We start from the raw sequence: 19683 nt of genomic DNA, 5'->3' as shown, positions 1-19683 counted from the left end.
TATATTCTTGTTTCCGGATTTCGGGTTTCAACATTGCATTCAGCGCAGACTCGCGGGCGGGCTCAGCTTCTTCGTAGAGTTTAGATATCCCCTGAAACCACCGACCGTGTCCTGGCTTGAACCGCTGCCTTCGTCCTGGTCGACGTCCATCTGGATCGTGTCTCCAGATCCTTGACGGGCGGGTGGGGGGTAAAACAGCCAGTCCGAAGAGTCCGAAGAGTCCGAAGAGAACAGACGGGTTGACTCGGGAAGAATATCTTGAGATTGCACTTGATCGTATTGAGTCGTCTGAGCATAATCTCCCGAGTGTCGGCCTTGAGCTAAATCCACGGCGTTTGACAGTTCCAAAAAACCTGCTGAAGTCCCAAGAGCTGGGGTTTGAGGGTATTCGTCTTGGTACGCAGCGCTGAAGCTTGGGTGGTGATCAGAGTATGAATATCCAGCCGCCGACGAAGTATCTTGATAGTAGCCACAACCGTCGGCTGCAAAACAGTGATGAGGTAAAGGGATGTAGCACTAATTATGCGCACATACGAGGAAGGTTGAATTGGAACAGCGCAGGGGACGGCAACGGGCTCATGAACTCTGGACCGGCCTGGCTAAATGTCGCGTCTTGACCAAGCGCTTGACTTGAGGCTGCAGGAATGGGCTGGACCGGAATGTAGGGGCTGATTTGGTCCAGCTGCATCATTGGCATACCGTTCACATTTGCGTTCGAGACCCCAGGGTGGTTGTACACAAAATAGCTTGGCGAGGCACCTTGATCAGACGGTTGGAGGTGGGTAGAAGGTGTCAGAAGGTGGCTATGGCCAGAGAACTCTTCGACGTTGTACAGATCTGGAGCATGCGCTGGCGAGTACGGCGTGGCGGGGCTCTGGTCACGACTATTCGGAGGAAAAGGAGCCTGCTGCTCAAACCCACAAGGCGATTCCAAGGACGAGAGGGACGAGGAATCGCTATCTCTCAGTAGGGTAGTAGGGGTCTGAAGAGATCAACGCGCTAACTAAGCTGAGAGATATAAATCACTAACGGATATGTTTGGTACCCCGTGCCCGTAGGCGTTCGCCGTCACACTGCTACGTCCAGCCCGGCTTCCATGAGAGATATTAGCTGGCCGACCGTTTGCTTTGCGCTTGTCTCCACTCTCTGCCCAGCAAGCATCACACATCGTCGTCCGCGAAGCGTACACGGGGATTTCCATTCCGCAGCCATTGCAGGTGAGTTTGTTCACAAAGGTTTTCGACGGATCTCGTCTACGACGTCTGCGGGCGGTCGGCCCACCATCGCCTATAAGTATAAGAAGTGCATCAGAGAGCATCCAACCCTATAGTATTCTGAGACGCGCCTGGACTGCTGCCTAACATGCTCGTTTATTCTGGCCAGAAGGTCGAACTGGATAACAGTGTCGATTGTAAGTGCCTTGAGAGGTGCTGAGGATATGGAACGGTGTGCTAATTACCTGCTGCCCGTCACAGTGCTTATATCGAGCAGAAAACAAGGTGTCGCGCTGTCGTCTGCGAAACGTGATTTACGGCAGCGTTTCTTCTACACTGAGAAGTGCTCTGCCGACGCTTTGCTCCCGCGGAAGCAAACGAGGTGTGCCTTGGAGGAACCATAGCAACCCCGTCGGCGTCGAGTAATGGCAGCCGTTTGTACTCGAGCAAGGACACAAAAAAGTGAAATGGTTCATTGTAAGTTGGAAGTAACCGTCGCAACATTGAACAACCCCAGGAGTGTGAGAAAATGACTGCTGACATACTATTGTGTAGTCCCCTAATTCCTTCGCTTTCAGGCTTTTCATCGACATGAGCGTTACATTGAAGAGCATTTAAATAAGATGAACAACACCGTATGCACCTTACCAGAACCTGTTTCGTTACTAAATAAATCTTTCTCAGCTCTGGACGTACAAGACACAGGCTATGAAAGCACGAAGAACTGACGAGATCTTGCCCACCGTTAGTAACCCCCAGACAAGAACCCCTCCGCCGATGCGGAGGAGAAGTTGAAAGTGATCGGGTAAGCTACTAGGTGTCCTTGCGAGGTCTAATAATGCTGTCCAATTCGAAAATGCCTTTTTAGTGCAGCCTATCGCGTCCGGTACGTGCTGTGTTCTCGTTTTGTGTTCTCAAGAACTCACACATGCTCGAAGAATCTGCGAGCTGCGTATGATAGGGATGGGAGAACGGTATGCTCAAAGTTTATATCCATGCCTCTTCTGACGAACACTAGCATAACTGGAAGCGATGTGTTCTCGGATGAGCAATGTAAGTACTAACACACAAGTATACTCGGAGTCTGTCGCTTTCGGCAGCTAACTCCCTCTCCTTCAGTTGGGCAACTTCACAAGAGGTTACTGGCTGCCATGCAGGCTGCATCAGTGAAGTGCGCGAACGCGGACATCGAAGTGATAAAGACAGACATCAAGAATATAGCGGATATGATGGACGAGAATGTGCGTAAGTACCTTACCGCTGGCAGCTGATTCATCACTAATTAGCACGAACGAGATGGTCATACTCAACAACGGTTTTCGGAGGTTGGATAAGGGTTTTTTAAAGGGTTTTCACAAGTTCGACAAGACGTTGGGTAACGTAGCTTCACAAGTTCTCATTGTCTTTTCCTGTCCACTCAACTTCCGAGGACCGATTACACAACGACAACCTAAGTACATACTCGACAGCAATTTGACTCTACGTATATAAATAGGCAACATAATAATGCAAAGCAATGAAAAGTCCCACGTTCCATCTGTGTGCGCAAAAGAATAGTAATACAATAATTGTTAATTTGATAACTTGATGTATTGAAGGGGCAAAGGGGACATCGCGGGCACACCGAGGAGGCGTTCAATAAGGATACATTCGACTCAAGAAGGGTGCGATGGTATCTCGGTCCACGTGAAGGGTGAATTGACGACGATGTCGGATTCAATCCGACGAACAATGCTGTGGCGAGGTGCAGCAACCAGGCGAACTAAGACCTCGAGCGCAACAGCTCCAGGCGGAAGTAGAGTAATCCACCTCACCTGTAAGATATCGCGTCAGTATGGGTGAATCTAGACGGACAACGAAGAAATCCATACCCGAGTGATAAGTACATGTACTTCGGTGAATCAGAATGATATCGCCGTCGTCGGTATCTTCTAGATACCGCTTGAAGGTATGCCCACATCTGACGCATGTGGCATAGTCGAAGGTGGATTGGCGTGGGGGGATAGCAGACATCGTGCGGAGGGAACTAGGTTGGGGTGTGAAGAGGACTGGAATCGGCTTTGGGTGCTCCAGCGGAGGCCAGGTGGTGGAATGGCGGAGAGGATGACGGGATTTCAAGCTTGAGGTAGGGGAGCGGGGTCGAATACGCAGCGGCTGCGTACCTGTGTTCGTAATTCTGGTCGGGGAGCTGCTGTTTTGCGTACGAACAACCATTTGAGAAGAATGGGACGTGTTCGCGTGCTCGGCCAACTGAAGGAATCTGGCTGATACAGGCGAGGACGTTGGGGACGACAACGGGGGCAGAGAGCTGAAAAGCGGCGAATGTTCCACCAGGGAACGGAAGGACGAGGTTGGCGTGTCCATCGAGTATACGGGAGACTTACGCAGTCGACGTAAGCTTGCTCTCGTTGACTTCATGGATGGTCGCTTGGAGGGATTTCGATTCCAGCATTTGCTGATGATGTCCCAATAGGGCTCAGAGATACAGGATGACGACGGACGTTCAGGATATCGACCTTCATCTAGAAGGAGTATGATATGCACTTCCTTGGTACCGACGTATGGAATTTGGCTAGTGAATACCTGGAATTACGCGCCTTCAGCGTCGCTCACAGAAGCCGCACGGCCAATCATTACCTGATACATGATACTACCAAAGGAATAGACATCAGAATTTGGCGTAGTCGGGCCAGGGCCGAACACACACTCGGGGGCCATCCACCGAATGGCGCCGCTGACTGTCGACGAATCCAACGATGTACCACGAAACTGTGCCACTATAGTCGCCAACCCGAAGTCGCTGATACAAACACGCTCTGCATCATCCAATAAAATGTTGGACTGGAAGAATACTGAATAAGACGAGAGGGTCGGGGATGACGGTGGTACGTACGCCTGATAGGTCTCCGTGGATGACATCCTTTGAGTGGACTGCACGCAGAGTTAGAACATTGGTGGTCGTGCATAACATTTGGGAGAAACGCACGGTAAGTTAAACCGGAGGCGACCTCTCGAATCTAGAACGACATCAGTTGGCGTCCCTCGAACAAGACTTCTCTCACTCACGATCTGCAAACGCCGTTGATGGCTCAGCTCAGAGCCCTGGCGGCCCAGGTACTGCGTCAAGCTCCCCTTCGCCATCCAAGGACACACCATCGAAACATAAGGGCCGAAGCCTCGGACGACGCCGAGCAGAGGAAGGATGTTCTTGTGCTCGAGTTCCTTCCAGATGATGACCTCCCGCCACAACCGCTGCTGCGTGTGAGCCTGTATCCTTTGAGAGACGATGACGGAATCACCTTGTCTAGCTTCTTCATGTAATCACATTGGTTGTCAGTAAATGACCGTATAACTTTGACCGCGAGCTTCTAAAATCCGATTCTTAAAATTAACTCGTAATCGCGGAGGACGAAAGGCTCACCTGTCCTGCTGGCCTCCCATTCACCGCACGCGTGCTGTTAGCTACCCAGATATCAGCATAACCCCCAGAGCTGGCAGAGTACTGCGATTTCTTGATGATAAAACCAGTCAAGTCCTCCAGATCCGAGAACGAAGAAAGGAGAGCTCCAGTTTGGGACTGGGTATACCCATTCGAAGTAGGCATTCCACTGTTTCAGAAAGCCATTCGAGAGTAGAGACAGCCTCGTGTAAACTGGGCCAGGAATCCTCCAGGTATATATGTCATGGCCAGGTACACGTGTTGAATGCATGGAACACTAGACGCTGGGAAATGGTTCAAGCCAAATCTGCGTTCGTATTTGTACTTGACGCGGAGAAAGTGGTGGTTTTATGTTGAGAGTCGTATCAAACTTCCTCCTGGTTGAACGATTTCACTTTCCCACAGCCTGGTGCACCAATGTCGTAACCTACTGACAGCAGACACCTCTGGATGCAACGAAAGACTAGCGGTAATCGTCAAAATGGGGATGTAAGAAGTAGCTCAGTTGGTCACGCAAATACATGTGACACTAAACCTGCCTTCAGGAGAGGTACCCAGTGTACCCTACAAGTACAGGGAGGGACTAGTAGGAAAGTGGGTATTCTCTAAGTATAATCCAGATAGATATACAGAGATCGCTGTGCAAGGGAGTACTGGAGATGGAGAGCACCAAAGCGCACCGGCCGGCGGGAAGCTGACTAGATGTTGTACAGATTGGTGAAGAGCGATATACCCGGATTATTATCTATGAAAAGCAATGTCTATATCTAAGTAAAACAATGAGTCCATGGTGGCCATGCCAGACTGCCAAGTGCCCTGCGTCGAAAGTCCTATAAGGGACGGATCACTTATGCTGGATCCGCTCCCATTGCTTCATACACGAGTATCCATCGTAGTCTGAGCCGAATCGGTACGCCGTTAGTAACCAACAACGAAGAGGGACGAAGTGTAGAACACACCGAAGCTTTTGGCTGGATTGCACCCGCACTGGCCTGCCTCCCACGTTTCTTGTTTTCGCGGACAGTGCGTGTACGGATTATGCTCGTATCCTATCTCATCGAAGAAATGAATCTGGTCTTTGCTCGTAAAGAGGGCGGCGCCAATACTATGCACAGGCGCATCTCCCCATCGCTAGCGCATCAAAGGTACCAGTAAGCCACTATCAAGCGTGTCCGCAACATGGGGGAGGGAAGGGAAGAATGCTCACCTCGTAGTAGAACCCGCCCTGCGCGTCGAGGTAGTTGAAGTACGCTTGGTACGCCTCTCCGCGCCAGAAATTGAGGTCCGCGATCTCGAAGTTGCTCCAGAAATGGCAGCGGTTGTACGTTTCGCCGTTGTTGTCGGACATGTAGTCCATAGAGTTGTCTTTGGCGAGGTATTCAGGGTGCAATTTGATAAAATCTGTAATCATAGCGGCGGATGAGTAGGCATGGTTTGGCCAGATTCATTGTTGAATGAGGATGAGGTATGGGAAAGACATGTCCGTACCTTTGACGTGTCCCCATAGTGTAGGGATTGTAGCCTCGAATTCGTACATGGTGATGGTGAACCCTATCGTCACCACGTTTGAGCATGGATACTGCATCATGAGAGGCGTGACTATACACACCATAGGTCTTGTTGTTATTCTCCATGTAGAGGAACGGATCGAAGTTGATATTGCAATGAAAGTGGATATCCGGCCTGCAAAGGGGGTCACGTAAGGGAGCCAAAGCGAGAGGGTGTGATTGACGTACTCTATACGCCAGTACCATCTGTACTTTTGGAGGAGCTCGTGGCGGTAGAAGAACCCGGAGTTGAAGCGACACATATTGCGATAGGAGACGCTGCCTACGGTATATCATATAAGAAGGCCGCGAAAGGGCTAGCAAGGATTAAGAGAGCGCACCGCCGTAGATGATATTATCCTTCACCATCTTCTCCCGTCCAGCCGTCGCTTTCGTCTCGTCTATCCAATCTGGCTGGAACCAGTGATCGTGAGGAATCACACCGAACTCGGCAGTCGTTGAAACGATGTTCGAGATACGCCTGTACGCCGTCATCGGCATCAAATAACGCATCGTTGTGAAAGGGGGGGGGTCCTCACCGTTTGAAATCCTCGCTAAATTCTACTTCGTTCAGGAAGACGTAGGGGTATTGGTATTTGTGGTTGAAACGATCCTCAATGTCTCGAATGCTTTTGACCGTGCCATCTATATCTGAATTCCTTGCTAATATGACAAAGGTCGCGTTTGCCTTGGGCGGGTCGGCATGCAGGAGTTCTGTGATGTCTGTGTCATTGGGATCCATAGCAGGCACAACGATGGATATTTCATCCCCCGAAAACGCTGTATCGTCCGACGATGTAGGGGATTGCTGGAAATGGGACGCGATGTTCGACATTGAAGTAATTCGGCCATATTCTTCGTGCGTGAAGCTCAAGAGGTAGTGCAAAGATATCTTTGCCGGCTTCATTAGTTATATAGCAACAAAACAGGAAGAAACGGACGCACCACCACCCCTAGGACCAGCAAAAAGTACCGCGCACCGGTGTTCATGTCCACAAGAAGAGAAGCGACGGCGACGAAGCCGGGAAGAAGATGAGGAGAAAGCAAGTACCCGAATCTTGAGAGGATTCTACCTGATAGACCCTGTCTGCTGCGCTGGCAACTGTCGTGGGTCGGGGGCTGTAACCACGGGGTAAAGCAGAGATTATTCCGTTCCCCGTATTGTGCAGGTGGACGCCGCCAGACCTCCGAGCCCAAAGGCAAGGGCGTGATTTCTGGAAGACGTGGAAGCGAAGGAGTAGGCGGAAGATGGATTGAAGTTCGTTAACTTCGACGACTGGCAAGCTGCAATGGCAGGGCAACGGAAATACAATTAGCGCCCGCTTTCGGACTGTGCAAAGAAACGCGGCGCTTAAGTTACCACTGGGCCGTGGCTCTCCAAATTCCAATACTTATGTCTACAAGAGCGGGTGCCGAACGGAGAGCACTCCCAGTCGAACTCGTATCCGAGATAATCGCTATCGTTGCGCCGGCGGAGTCCAATAATCGATAATCCGTACTTGTCAAATGCCGACCAAGAGGCCTTTCGAACTCTTACGGCTGCTTCTTTGGTGTCTCACTCATGGAACGCCGTCTGCAGACGACACATATTCTACACAGTCATCATGTTTTCCAGCAACATTAGCGCTCGACTATCCTTCCTGCATTTCAAAGCTCCTCACCTTGCAGAGTACATCCGTAGACTCTGTGTCTGGTGGAATCGCCCCGCTTCGGAGTGCCAGTGGCTCGCAGAGTGTCTGTACAGGATGAAGAGCTTTCGTGAACTGATCCTGTTGTCGATTTTGGTGGGCCTGCCCACGGAACGACGAATACTCGCCGCGCGGGCCATGCCCATCTTTGACGCCTCTCGCCTTCGCAAACTAGCTTTACACGACTGGGACTTTGCAGAGGACGCATATGATCTCCTCGGCATGCTCTCTCCGACCCTTGAGGAGCTAGTGCTCGAGAACATCCGTACAGAAAATATCGAGATGGAAAATATCGAGATGGAAACGCCCCCGACCACGCACTTCGAAGGCTAGTTTTAGTTGATACAGTTCATCCGATGCTGAGCGCCGAGAATATCATCGAGTGCCGCCGTCTTCAATACTTGGAGCTCCAATGGCTCCGCGACACCCATTCTTGGAATATGCCACCTTGGATTCCTGTCAGTTCATCAGAATTTGCGCTCATCAGTATGTCATGCTGTGCCGATTGACTACCGTTTTCCGATTGACTCATTTTGCTGGCTTAGGTAGTTCCAGGTGTGCCCTCCCCAATCTTGGCCAGACTATACAACCATCCGTAGTGAAGATCACTCTGTTTGGTAGTTACGGACGGTTCCCTGGTCTCTTTACTTGGATCAAGGATTGTATCGACCGCCTCCCGTTTCCCAACCTCATTAAGGTGTTCAGCATCTGCATCCAAAAGTCCTTTAGCACCCGCACGGGCGTCGACGGCTTTCTTCCGGAAACATCGGACTACGAAATGCTGTCTCGATTCCTTCAACCCCTCTGGAAAGATGGCGTCTTGGAGAACTTCGCGTTGACCATCATAATTGATGGCGATCACGATGTGGCTCCCGACTCGGCGCGAGAGTCGGTGAAATTGGATACTGCTTTCGCTGGACTGTTGCCAGCAAATGTATCCGACGTGCGGTTCATCGTGGGCAAACAGTTTAACGTGGCTGTAGTTGATATGCGTTGGGGCATACAGAGACTGTGATCGTCTGCCGAACTATGCTGGCAGCCGTAGCCCCGGTTTGAAGGCAAATGTACGTGGCCAGTACTTTTCAAAGAGCTGCAGTCCTGCTTATACCTGTAGCCGGATAGTTCCTAGTTCCCCACAATGATGATCGGGAATCTCTACTTATTCAGATACTGATGTTCACAAAAACGATGAAACATGGTCATTGCTGTTGCACGTATAGCGTAGTGTCGATTCAGTTGAGAGCAAGTCGGATACCGTCGTTCCAAGAATCGTGCTGTGGAAATGTTGTCCTCTGGCATGAATTTGGGTTTCAGCCGAGCACTGACTCTGCGGAAAACAGTCGTCAGTGAGCTAGATCCTTTATGATTCTATGCATCGCTAGCGATGTACCTGGAAGTTAGTGGGCAAGACCGAGGACGTGCCCTTATGGTTGGCTCGTACCTTAAAGGCCAACTCTGAGTTCACTGTCCTCTTCTGTTCTACAGCAAGTAACGGAACGATAAATTCCTATGGTACAGGTGAGGCCCGAGGGATGGAGGGTAATGCATTGTGCAACCAATAGTCTGAGCAGCCCAAAAATCAGCGCCCGCTTTTGGGGCGAACAGGGGTAAGTTCAAGGAACTGATGCCACTTCGCGCTCACCCGGTGTGGCTCTCCAATGTCTACAATAACCGAGCGAAGGCACCGGGATCCACCAACACTCCCCGTCGAGATCATATCCGAGATCATAGCCATCGTTGCGTCGGAGGACTCCAAGGAGCCGCTCCCCGTTGTGTACAAGTCGGATGTCGAAAAAGAGGCCTTTAGAACCCTCGCGGCTGCCTCTCTGGTGTCTCATTCCTGGAACGCCATCAGCAGACGACACATATTCCACTCAGTCTTCATCCCTTTCAACAACACTAGCGCTCGGCTCTCCTTCCTGCATTTCCAAGCCCCGCACCTCGCAGAGTACATCCATAGACTCTGTGTCTGGTGGGATGATGGCACTCCCCCCGTTTCTGAATGGCTCACAGAGTGTTTCTGCAGGCTGAAGAACTTTCGTGAGCTGATCCTTACGTCGTCTTTGTCGGGCCTACTCACGGAACGACGGATATCCGCCGTGGGGGTCATGCCAGTATTGGCCGCCTCTCGCCTTCGCACGTTGACTTTACGCCACTGGGGCTTTGCAGAGGACGCATATGATCTCCTCGGCATGCTCCCTCCGACCCTCGAGGAGCTAGTGCTCGAGGACATCCATACAGAAACCATCGAGATAGAAGCGCCGCCCCCGACCACCCACTTAGCAGATCTCCGAAGGCTAGTTTTAATCGATACAGCCCATCCGATGCTCAGCGCCGAGAACATCATTGAATGTCCCCATCTCAAACAGTTGGAGCTTTATTGGCTCTACAATGTCGTCGATTCTTGGGGTACGCCACCTTGGATTCCTGACAGTTTAACGGAACTTGTGCTCAGTAGTATGTCATGTCCCCCCATTTTGCCGATAGGCTAATTTTGCTGGTCTAGGTGGCGCCGGGTGTCTCCTCCCCAACTTTGGCAAGACTATACGGCCATCTGTAGTGACAATCACTTTATGGAGTAATGGGCATTCATTTCGTGACCTCTTTACTTGGATCAAGGACTGTATCGACCGCCTCCCATTTCCCAACCTCATTCAAGTCCTCAAAATCCACATTCAGAAGTTCTCCGACGTCCGCGCGGGAGGCGACCCTCTCCCACAAATACTGGACTACGAGATGCTGTCCCAAGCCCTCCAACCCCTCTGCAAAAATGGCGCCTTAACGTCCATCACGTTAGATATCTCCACGGATGGCAATCACGATGTGGGTACTTACTCAGCACGAGAGTCGGCGAAAGTGAAGGCTGGGCTTGCAGGGCTATTGCCAGCAAATATATCCGACCCACGGTTCATCATGGACCGCACTCAGTTTAGTACTTGGACGCATAGGGATGGTGGATTCGACATGCGTTGCATCATACAGATATTGTAATCGTCCGACGAGCCAACCACCGCCTAGTTTACATGGAGGCAAATGTACGTGGCCAGTACTTTCAAAGATAGCTGAAGTCTTACTACTTGTAGATGACTGATTTAACATACTGATGACCGGGAATGCCTGCTTACTTATCCGCAAAGACGATGTAGCGGAGGACCGTGTTCATTATCAATGGACCTTGGTGTAGTGTCAATTCAGTGGAGAGCGAGACGGGATGCCGTCGTTCAGCGAATCATGCTGCGGAAGTTGTCCTCTGCCATGAATGATTTTCGCTTCAGCTGAGCACTGATGTAAACAGTTGTAAGTGAGCTGGACCTTCATGATCTCGTACCTCAAATTTCGACATGGGGGGAGGCCATAAGGGAGGGCAACGTATTCATCGCCCAACTTGAAGCAAGCTTAGCACTAGACGGTCGGGTAACTCGGTCGATCGATAACTCTTCACGGCGCTTATCATCTTTTCCCCAACATTGAATCCCTCGTGCAATGGCAGAAGCAGAACGCAAGCACGTTTGTCCTCAGCCAGAAAAACTCCCCGTCGAGCTCATTGCCGAAATTATTGCTATTGTCGCGGACGGTGCACAAAAATGCAACCCCCAAAACGACGAAAACCATCCATTTTGGACTCTCACTGCGAGTTCTCTGGTCTCTCGCACATGGACCACCATCTGCCGACCGCACATCTTCCACACGCTCAGCATATCTACGGAGAACACCACCGCTCGGCTCTCCTTCCTCCACTTTGACGCTCCCCATCTCAGCGAATATATTCGCACAGTCCACCTCTGGTGGAATGATGATTCTTGCACCGCTTTGGCGTGGTTCCCAGAGTGCTTCGCTCGGTTGAAGAACTTACGTGCGTTGCACCTCGAAAACGGGATCTCAAGCTTGTCGATGGCGCCAGCACCACTCTCCGCGGGGATCGTGTCTATGCTGGCCGCCCCGCGTCTTTGTAAACTGGCTCTGAACGGTTGGGGCTTTGCTAGCGACGCCTCTGACCTCCTAAGCATGCTTCCTGCTACCCTTGAGGAACTGAAACTCGAGGACATCATGGAAACACATGTCACAGAGAAGGCACCACCGACCGTCCGTTTCGATGCTCTTCGAACCCTAGAGCTATTGGACGTATTCCACCCCATGCTCGAATTCAAGAGTTTCATCGACTGCCCAAATCTAGAGTGCTTGACTGCCAGATACCACTACGAGCCTTGGAATTTACCACCGTGGATCCCTGACGAATTATCGGAGCTCGAGCTATATGGTATGTCTTTACCAAGCCATCGCATTGAGCTTATTCAATCCGCTGGATTAGCTGTACCTGAATGTAACATTCCTGATTTTGGCGGGGCTATACGTCCGTCAGTGCTGACGGTCAACCTATCCGGAGACGTCTCTTACCTCGAACTCTTCGCCTGGATCAAAAACTGCATCGACAGCCTGCCATTCCCCGGCACGATCCAGTCACTTACAATCAACGTCACTAACAACCACTTCCTCGACGATCACTCCGAGGGACTTTATCCCACGCCATTGGAGTATGAGGAGTTATCTCACTTCCTCTATAAACTCTACGAACAAGGGGGGTTAGAAGGCATCACCCTGAGCATCACGATAGATGTGAACTCTCGTGCAAGCGATGCTGAGTTGTACATGGACGAGGCGCGAGAGTTGGCAAAACTGGAGACCAGCTTCGCGCCATTGGTAGAAGAGAATGTGCTCGACATGGAATTCCTGCTACAGCGCTCGAACAATGATGGGATGCTTGAACCGATCATGCGTTGTAGCATAGAGAGGGCGGAGATGGAGACAGAGTAAGCGCTCTGGGTCTATTACTGCGCATTCTACGACCTACTCCCCTGCTCATAGATATGAACACCATGGTATTGTTCGGTACTTGCCCGTTCCGCATCGGACCTTGAGTAAGGCCATTGTATCGCGTACCTAAAGTTGGCGGGCTGGACTCTGGGTTCACGGTTTTGTTGAAAGGGAATGTTCTTGATGCAGACTTCATCGTGGATCGATGATATAAGGGAAAACATATCCGGGTCTTGCTCAGTAGCGTACATATTTTGGCGGCAGAGTGAGTAATGGACGTTACATTGGTAAGTCAATTTCTAGCCCACCACCGGATTTCTGAAATATTCTACGCCAGCTAATCTCCCATATTTGAAATTGCCCCTAATTTCACTACTTAGTCGCTCCCCACAATCATGGGCCGCCTACCGCCAGAACTCGTATTGCTTGTTCTCAAAGAGTTTGGACGCGGCGGAGGTACCCTCAGGAACTGCTCGTTGGTCTGCAATGATTGGCGCATATTCTCCCTTCCCTTCCTGTATCGTAGGCTCTACATTCAGACCCGTCGGGAATTGCTTGCCTGCATGGCAATGATGAAAAATGCACCTTACATCCGTCCCCTCATCCAAGAAATAGCAACCATTTACGACGCACCCGATGCAGCAGACCCAGAAGACAACTCCTTCGACATCGACGACGCCGATATAAGAGAATTTGTATGTATATTGTACAACCCGAATCTACGAGTAACCCCACGGATTCGAAATACCATTTACCCATGAGAACGCTCTGGGCGGCCACTGAGGTACGACGTCCCAATCAGGATCCCTCTCGACCTTCATATACTCTACTTTATCGACATACTCTTGCAAATGCAGCAGGTCTGATACTACAGCCTCCGGCCAAGGTGGGAGGGCATCACCGTTGGCATCTAGGGTGGGGGCGGGAGGGTACGGGGATGGGGAACCGTACGGTATCCCAGCGTATCCACCATACCCATCATCTTGTCCGTCACGTCGATTCTTTCCGTCTGATATAACTTCGACTAGCTTCAAGGGGCTGTCGCGCCGGTCTCTTTGCTCTGCGAAGATAGATAGGCGAAGGACTGAGAGGAGGCGATCACCGTAGATACGCAGCGTCTCGAGGTGCGGACAGAGAAGCTCGCCGTTTGGGTCGTCTTTTGGTAAAGTCAGGGCGGATATGACTGCATGAGAAGGCCGGCGGCTGATGACCAGGGTGACGAGGGAGCGCAACGACGAGAAGAATGTCCGCCACTCTGCTATAGTCGGTTCAGGCCTATAGACCGACCCAAGCCACAATGTTTGCACCCCTCCAAGAGTTAACACCGTAGGTGCTTCGAAGATGAATTCCGACGGTTGGAACTTTCCATCTACCTGGAGCGTATCGGACGTGGAAATGAGGCCATACTGATGCTCGCTTCTCCAAGAGCGACCGGTCGTGGTCTGATAAGCGTCCCGCACACTCATGGTGATTCGAAGCTCTTTGAGGCCATCACCTTGCGAGCCATGCAATGGAAAGATGCTTGCCACAGACGGCGGCCCCATAGGCGCGTCTACCATGGCGAGCCAAAGGTAGAACTCAATAGGTTGAAGGATGATAAGGAAGTCCAAAAAGCTGGCGATGGAGATGGACGCATTCCACTCTGAGAGGCAGAGCCTACGAAGGCTAGGCATCATGACCTTGGTGTGAGTCATATCATCCGCTAGCGGGCTAGTGCCTAGGATGTCGAGTTCTTCGAGTTGGGGCGACAATTCTAACATATCTAACATACGGGACAAAGTGAAACGCTCAGGTTGACCGCTCAAACACAGGTGTGTGAGCCCGGCGAAAACGTGCGAAGGAAAAGTAGCAACGCATCGCAGAGTCAGTTGTCGCAATTGAGGAGTTTCGCCACCAAATAGCTGCGGGGGACTCCAACTTTGACCGAAGGGCGTCCAGCTCGGAGAGTCCAAGGATAAGGTCAAGGACTTTAGGTTTGGAAGGGGTTTGGTCATCAGGGCGCTGTCGCGGACCGGGTCCTCATCCGTCCCCATGATGTGGAATTCCTCTATACGCTGCGCATGGGGGATGAGGGCGTCAAGTAAACGGGTGGACATTTGCGAAGGGCTGGGAGACAGCACCGGCGTGGGAGGCCCAGGATTCCAACTCGTCCATCCGGAAGGCGGATGGACAACCCCGCTTGCATAGACCCTCAAGGGAGCATCACAAGAGCGTTGTATCGCTAGCAGGGCCGACGGACCCTCGGATTGGGAGATGGTTGTCCATAGACTTGGGAAGCTAAGCGCAGCGTCTCGCCATTTCGTGGATACTCGCGAAACTGTTTGGATGACCGGGTTCAATTGGGTGATGCCTGGGAGAAAGCTCTGGGGGGCCTCAAAGTCGATGAGATGGGAAAATATGACCGCTAGAACCTCGACGGGGATCTTGTGCACTGGGGACGACATATTTCGAAGTGATCGAATGGCCGATACAGCAGCATTGGCCTTCTTCTCCAGTCTGTCGTGCTGCAGGTGCTGTCTGTCAGACCGGAGATTTGACGAAAGACAAGGCGTACCTCTTCTTTCGAAAGCTCTCCCGGCATTCTACATCACAGTTTGTCGGTCAAGGAGTTAGCTGAGATCGTGGATGCTGCTACTCACATTCTCGCCAGCGCTGCCAGCATTTGGTCCATTTCCTTCAGCACTTGGTCGGCCATTCTGTTGAAAGTACGACTTGTCGCCTCGTCCTGCTTGTTTATGTATGTCACTGAAGCTGTACAGCTTATCAGTTACGAGCTTTGACTGGAACAACGCCCCTGTTGCGCCGCGGCGTCAAATGCCATCAGAGCGCGCAGGGGAGTCATCCGGATTCTTTCAGTACTGACCAGTGGTCGGGTAAATTATCCTGAGAAACTGTAAAATTCAGAGATCCGAGACATGAGGCAATGAAGCAAGGAAGATCACTGTTTCGAAGCGCCCGCCTCGCTGCGGAAGCCGCCACCGCCGTCCACCATCAGCGAGGCGCGCGCTTGACTCCTTCATCGAACCGTCACGTTCGCTTCAACTACCCTCAACCTGACTCAACGCCAGGGTGCTCTTCATGGCTAATAATCGTCAGCGAGAGGAGTTGGCTCACGGGGCTTCCTTGAAGGACTTGACTGATGACTTGGTACAACAGCTGTCCCAATTGTGAGTGATCCCTAAGGCCTCGTCGATTATCATCCAGCAACCACGGTGTGCTGAATCGCAAACTCCATGATAGCACAGAAAGTGAAAAGTTCGGCTCGGAGGTGAGTAGGACAAGCTTCTACAGTCCATAGCGGCTCCCAATGACAGTCGCGGTGCAGCTCGAAGACCTGGAGCAGAAGCTGTCGACAGCGCTCTCCATGGTTCGCTCGTTCCGGAATATGGCGTCCCCCGTCCACCGTTTACCACCAGAAATCTTGGCCAGTATATTCCAACGGCTGCAAGACCTCTCTACGCCATCATCGTACTTCCCTCAACTCAACGGCAGTGCCGACTTCGCTGCCAACACGTACCCGCTTGAACAGGTTGCCCTCGTGTGCCGAAGATGGAGAGAGGCGGCGCTCGCAGTACCAGCCCTATGGTCTACTATATTCCACGCAAACGATGCTCTGATACATAGGTGCATCTCCAGATCGTCCGCGGCATCGTTGAATGTATTCATCCAGTGTCCTTGGCACGGGATAGCTGTCGAGCAATCACTAAGCCGAGACCTGCCCCTCATGCAAGCCATAAAACCCCACCTCGACCGAGTGCAGGAACTCCACCTTATAGAAGTATCAACTGCGTCCATAATGACTAGCGATCTTTTGCAATCCCCTGCGCCTATGCTTGAATCTCTCACTGTTTCAGTCGGATTTCACGCCTTCTCCACGGTCCCAAATGGGCCCGCACTCACAGCCCTCTTCAACGGCGAGACGCCGAAGTTGAGACAAGTAGCCTTCCAGGGCTTCACCTCTTGGTCGCCTAATTTATTCCAAAACCTCACCCACCTCACGCTCAGCCACCAGGACGCCACTCTACCTATTCCGCTATCGCAGTTTGTGTCCTATCTAGCCGCTTGCCCTCTCCTTCGTGACCTATCAATCATACGACCTGTATTGACCTTTGGAGGCAACGCCGTTACTCCCAAGGTACCCCTTGACCATCTGCAAACACTCAGCCTGGGTTCTTGGTCTGCTTCGCAACATATCTCCCTATTCCTCAAATCCATCACCCTCCCTTCGTCCGTGAACATATTCATCTGGGGAACTCGCCACAGCACAGACGACGCGATCACCGACATCTGCCCCTTCCCGCCGGCCTTCATCTCCTCCCTCAACATCACCCAACTTCGGATTACCCACAACGCCGACCGGCAGCTAGGATCCTTGGAGCTAGGCTGGGGGAACGAAGACAGCTTGTATAACGTCTTCCTGACCCCCACTAAGCTCCAAATTGACGGCCAATTCCTTCCGGACAGCGTGCTTTTAGCTGCTCCCACGGCGTTTCCCCTCGCTACTGTGACAGAATTATGGATCGGGTGCCAGTCGTACCCGGAACTCGAAAAAGAACAATGGAAGACATTCCTCTCGGAATTTCCCCTTGTCAAAACGTTAGTCATCTCTCGACGGTCGTCTCAGCCGATAATATCAGCCCTCACCCTTGAGGGAGGCCCCGATGATGCGTCCGCGTCCGCGTCCCCGTCAACTGCAACTGCAATGGCAACTGCTACTCAACTCCTCTGTCCTCACCTAGAAACACTTCGCCTCTACGCAGACACATCGCGGTCTGTTCTTCGACTTGCCATCCTATCCGAGGAGCGAATGCGCTTGAACCATCCCATTCTTACTTTACAAGTGATTTCTTCCGCGACCCGACATTCCTCCCGGCGTAACCGTTCCCCGGAGCTGATATCGGACCTGATGTATCTGAAGAAGTACATCACAACGGTCGAGTGCAACCACAGGGAATCCAGCATGAACTGGGAATTGATAGAAGAGTGGCCGCCAAAAGTGTTTGATTGGGTACAGGCTGAAAGACGGTGAGGAATAGAAGCCTTCCTTCCTACCGAATGCATGTTCAGATATTTCAACAGAGGAGACGATTAGCTATGTGGATCATGCCCGGTACCATTAGAAAAGTATGCGTAGACCTGTACAACATGGTGATTATATATGTATAATACATTCCGCCCGACACAGCGTGTCCTATCATCAATGTCCGAAGTGGAACTGGTAGCTACCACCCTGGAACCCGCCGTGTTGCTGTTGGAAGAACTGAGAGAATGGATGTCCACTTCCACCGGCGTGGAACGGATGTCCGCCGAAACCGCCTTGGCCACCCATAGGATCGTTTGGATCGTCTCCGTTGTCGAACCGTTCTCTCAATTCAGGGTTTGATAAAACCTCGTACGCTTCATTGACGGTCGCCATCTTGGCCTCGCTCCCCCCTTTGTCGGGATGGGCAGTCATGGCGGCCTTGCGGAATGCCTTCTTGATGGTCTTCTGGTCGGCGTCCCGTGAAACACCAAGTACCTTGTAGTAGTCCTTCTGCTTGGATTGCTTCAACAGCTTCTGGGCTCTTTGTAATCGAGCGTGTATCTACATACCACGTCAGCTCAGACACAATAGGCAGTGACGGAAGGCACATACATCACGATTTGACCTCCCACTACTCTCAAATGCTTTCTCGAACGCTCGAACAGCGTCCTCGTACTCCTCTTTCTTCAACAATGCCTCGCCACGACCAACAAGCCCGTCGGGATCATCGCCAGCACCATCCATCTTCAGCAACTCCTCGCACCAAGTCTCGCCGCTGCGGACGTTGCCGAGTTTGACATAGGACTTACATAGCGCGCTGACTATTTCCTTCCTACGAGGGCTCGATTTCGTTGGGTCGGGAAGTGGTACGGCCGAAGAGGGGTGCTCGAGCAGTTGCTCACGAGCGGTATTGGATTGCATGGCATCGTCAAAACGCTTGGCAAGATCGTTGGCCTTGCCAGAGGAGGTTAGCAGAGTCACGACACCTTTCCAGTCTTCCGAAGCCAACAGTTGTTCTAGCTTAGCGAAGCCTTTATCGAAAGCTTTGACTAAGCGATGAGCGGTTAGGCATGGTTTAGAGTCAGGATCTAGATGTAGGCATTGCTTTAACGTGGACATGGATGATGGAGAGGGAGGTAGGAAGAAATATGACAGGCGGAATATACGGATTAGGGAAGCGGTCGTTGGGGGCGCGAGGTGAGAGAGCCGCCTGAGAACGGTTAGTTGGCGTAATAGCATGATGTGACCTGGAAACTCACGTCATATCACCGACAGCACCTTCCAAGTCACCAACTGCCATAGCGCACTCTACACGCTGCTGCCTGATCTCAATGGAATGCGACGCGATCCTCAAGGCTTCTGTAGCACTCTCCGTACACGCAGTCCAGAGCTGCGCTTTCTTGGCCTGCGCAGTCTTCTTCGCAGCTTGCTCTCCGAAGTTTATGTCGTTGAGCAGCTCGTCCGCAGTGGAGTCAGCTTTGGCTTTCGCGTAATATTTCAGAGCCGTACGAGCATCTGCGAAATGCCCGTCCTTGGTGTGGATGCGTGCCTTCATCAAATGTGCATTATCGAACGTATTCGATGTCAAGGAGAGGACTTTCTCGAAGTCGTCTAAAGCACTCGAGTGTCGGTTCAAGGAGAAGTAGGCCGTGGCGCGCTTGTAGAATAATAGATAATCCGTGGGCGACTGTTCTACATACATGACTCAGTTCAAGAAATGTCTACCGCACCAGACGACAAACTCACCAATGGCCTCCGTATACACTTTAGCAGCTTCATTGAACTGCCCAGTAGAAAGCAGTACATTCGCGCGGTTGATTAATGGCAAGAGTCCGGGTGGGTAAAGGTCGCCACCAGAGGGCTCCACAGCGTGAACGGCGGAAAGGAGGGAGAGGACAGAGGAGAATGCCAGCAGCCTCATCGCTGGAAGTTGGAAGTTGAACTGCAAGTTCGATTTGAG

At 51.7% G+C, this 19683-nt stretch overlaps 10 protein-coding genes across 10 annotated transcripts; 4 read left to right on the top strand and 6 right to left on the bottom strand.

Moving 5' to 3' along the window:
- Positions 1-39: 39 nt before the first annotated feature.
- PC9H_005695 (uncharacterized protein) lies at positions 40-1168 on the bottom strand (the record flags this gene model as incomplete). The annotated part of the gene is made up of 3 exons (XM_036775255.1): positions 40-482; positions 535-982; positions 1031-1168. The coding sequence occupies 3 exons, from the start codon at positions 1166-1168 to the stop codon at positions 40-42; spliced, it is 1029 nt and encodes a 342-aa protein (XP_036633757.1).
- Positions 1169-2209: 1041 nt separating this feature from the next.
- PC9H_005694 (uncharacterized protein) lies at positions 2210-2548 on the top strand (the record flags this gene model as incomplete). The annotated part of the gene is made up of 3 exons (XM_036775254.1): positions 2210-2267; positions 2334-2455; positions 2501-2548. The coding sequence occupies 3 exons, from the start codon at positions 2210-2212 to the stop codon at positions 2546-2548; spliced, it is 228 nt and encodes a 75-aa protein (XP_036633756.1).
- Positions 2549-3240: 692 nt separating this feature from the next.
- Positions 3241-4818, bottom strand: PC9H_005693 (uncharacterized protein; the record flags this gene model as incomplete). Its single annotated transcript, XM_036775253.1, has 8 exons — positions 3241-3478; positions 3562-3797; positions 3852-4055; positions 4108-4145; positions 4201-4231; positions 4281-4466; positions 4514-4582; positions 4636-4818. The coding sequence occupies 8 exons, from the start codon at positions 4816-4818 to the stop codon at positions 3241-3243; spliced, it is 1185 nt and encodes a 394-aa protein (XP_036633755.1).
- Positions 4819-5497: 679 nt separating this feature from the next.
- Positions 5498-7190, bottom strand: KRE2_3 (alpha 1,2-mannosyltransferase 2.4.1; the record flags this gene model as incomplete). Its single annotated transcript, XM_036775252.1, has 9 exons — positions 5498-5550; positions 5613-5784; positions 5861-6054; positions 6142-6204; positions 6263-6336; positions 6390-6483; positions 6542-6681; positions 6740-7092; positions 7146-7190. The coding sequence occupies 9 exons, from the start codon at positions 7188-7190 to the stop codon at positions 5498-5500; spliced, it is 1188 nt and encodes a 395-aa protein (XP_036633754.1).
- A 614-nt stretch (positions 7191-7804) lies between these two features.
- Positions 7805-10879, top strand: PC9H_005691 (uncharacterized protein; the record flags this gene model as incomplete). Its single annotated transcript, XM_036775251.1, has 6 exons — positions 7805-8220; positions 8253-8374; positions 8488-8843; positions 9407-9495; positions 9570-10297; positions 10395-10879. The coding sequence occupies 6 exons, from the start codon at positions 7805-7807 to the stop codon at positions 10877-10879; spliced, it is 2196 nt and encodes a 731-aa protein (XP_036633753.1).
- A 492-nt stretch (positions 10880-11371) lies between these two features.
- Positions 11372-12700, top strand: PC9H_005690 (uncharacterized protein; the record flags this gene model as incomplete). Its single annotated transcript, XM_036775250.1, has 1 exon — positions 11372-12700. One exon carries the CDS (start codon positions 11372-11374, stop codon positions 12698-12700), a length of 1329 nt encoding a protein of 442 aa, XP_036633752.1.
- Positions 12701-13104: 404 nt separating this feature from the next.
- PC9H_005689 (uncharacterized protein) lies at positions 13105-13370 on the bottom strand (the record flags this gene model as incomplete). The annotated part of the gene is made up of 2 exons (XM_036775249.1): positions 13105-13259; positions 13334-13370. The coding sequence occupies 2 exons, from the start codon at positions 13368-13370 to the stop codon at positions 13105-13107; spliced, it is 192 nt and encodes a 63-aa protein (XP_036633751.1).
- Positions 13371-13419: 49 nt separating this feature from the next.
- Positions 13420-15395, bottom strand: PC9H_005688 (uncharacterized protein; the record flags this gene model as incomplete). The annotated part of the gene is made up of 3 exons (XM_036775248.1): positions 13420-15204; positions 15255-15282; positions 15340-15395. The coding sequence occupies 3 exons, from the start codon at positions 15393-15395 to the stop codon at positions 13420-13422; spliced, it is 1869 nt and encodes a 622-aa protein (XP_036633750.1).
- Positions 15396-15778: 383 nt separating this feature from the next.
- On the top strand, positions 15779-17729 carry PC9H_005687 (uncharacterized protein; the record flags this gene model as incomplete). Its single annotated transcript, XM_036775247.1, has 3 exons — positions 15779-15867; positions 15941-15968; positions 16026-17729. 3 exons carry the CDS (start codon positions 15779-15781, stop codon positions 17727-17729), a joined length of 1821 nt encoding a protein of 606 aa, XP_036633749.1.
- Positions 17730-17897: 168 nt separating this feature from the next.
- On the bottom strand, positions 17898-19644 carry PC9H_005686 (uncharacterized protein; the record flags this gene model as incomplete). Its single annotated transcript, XM_036775246.1, has 4 exons — positions 17898-18284; positions 18336-18933; positions 18983-19415; positions 19470-19644. The coding sequence occupies 4 exons, from the start codon at positions 19642-19644 to the stop codon at positions 17898-17900; spliced, it is 1593 nt and encodes a 530-aa protein (XP_036633748.1).
- Positions 19645-19683: the final 39 nt, after the last annotated feature.

The sequence above is a fragment of the Pleurotus ostreatus genome, assembly GCF_014466165.1.
Source record: "Pleurotus ostreatus strain PC9 chromosome Unknown scaffold_3, whole genome shotgun sequence".
In the NCBI taxonomy this organism is placed as follows: domain Eukaryota; kingdom Fungi; phylum Basidiomycota; class Agaricomycetes; order Agaricales; family Pleurotaceae; genus Pleurotus; species Pleurotus ostreatus.
This window is presented reverse-complemented; position numbering and strand designations above follow the sequence as displayed.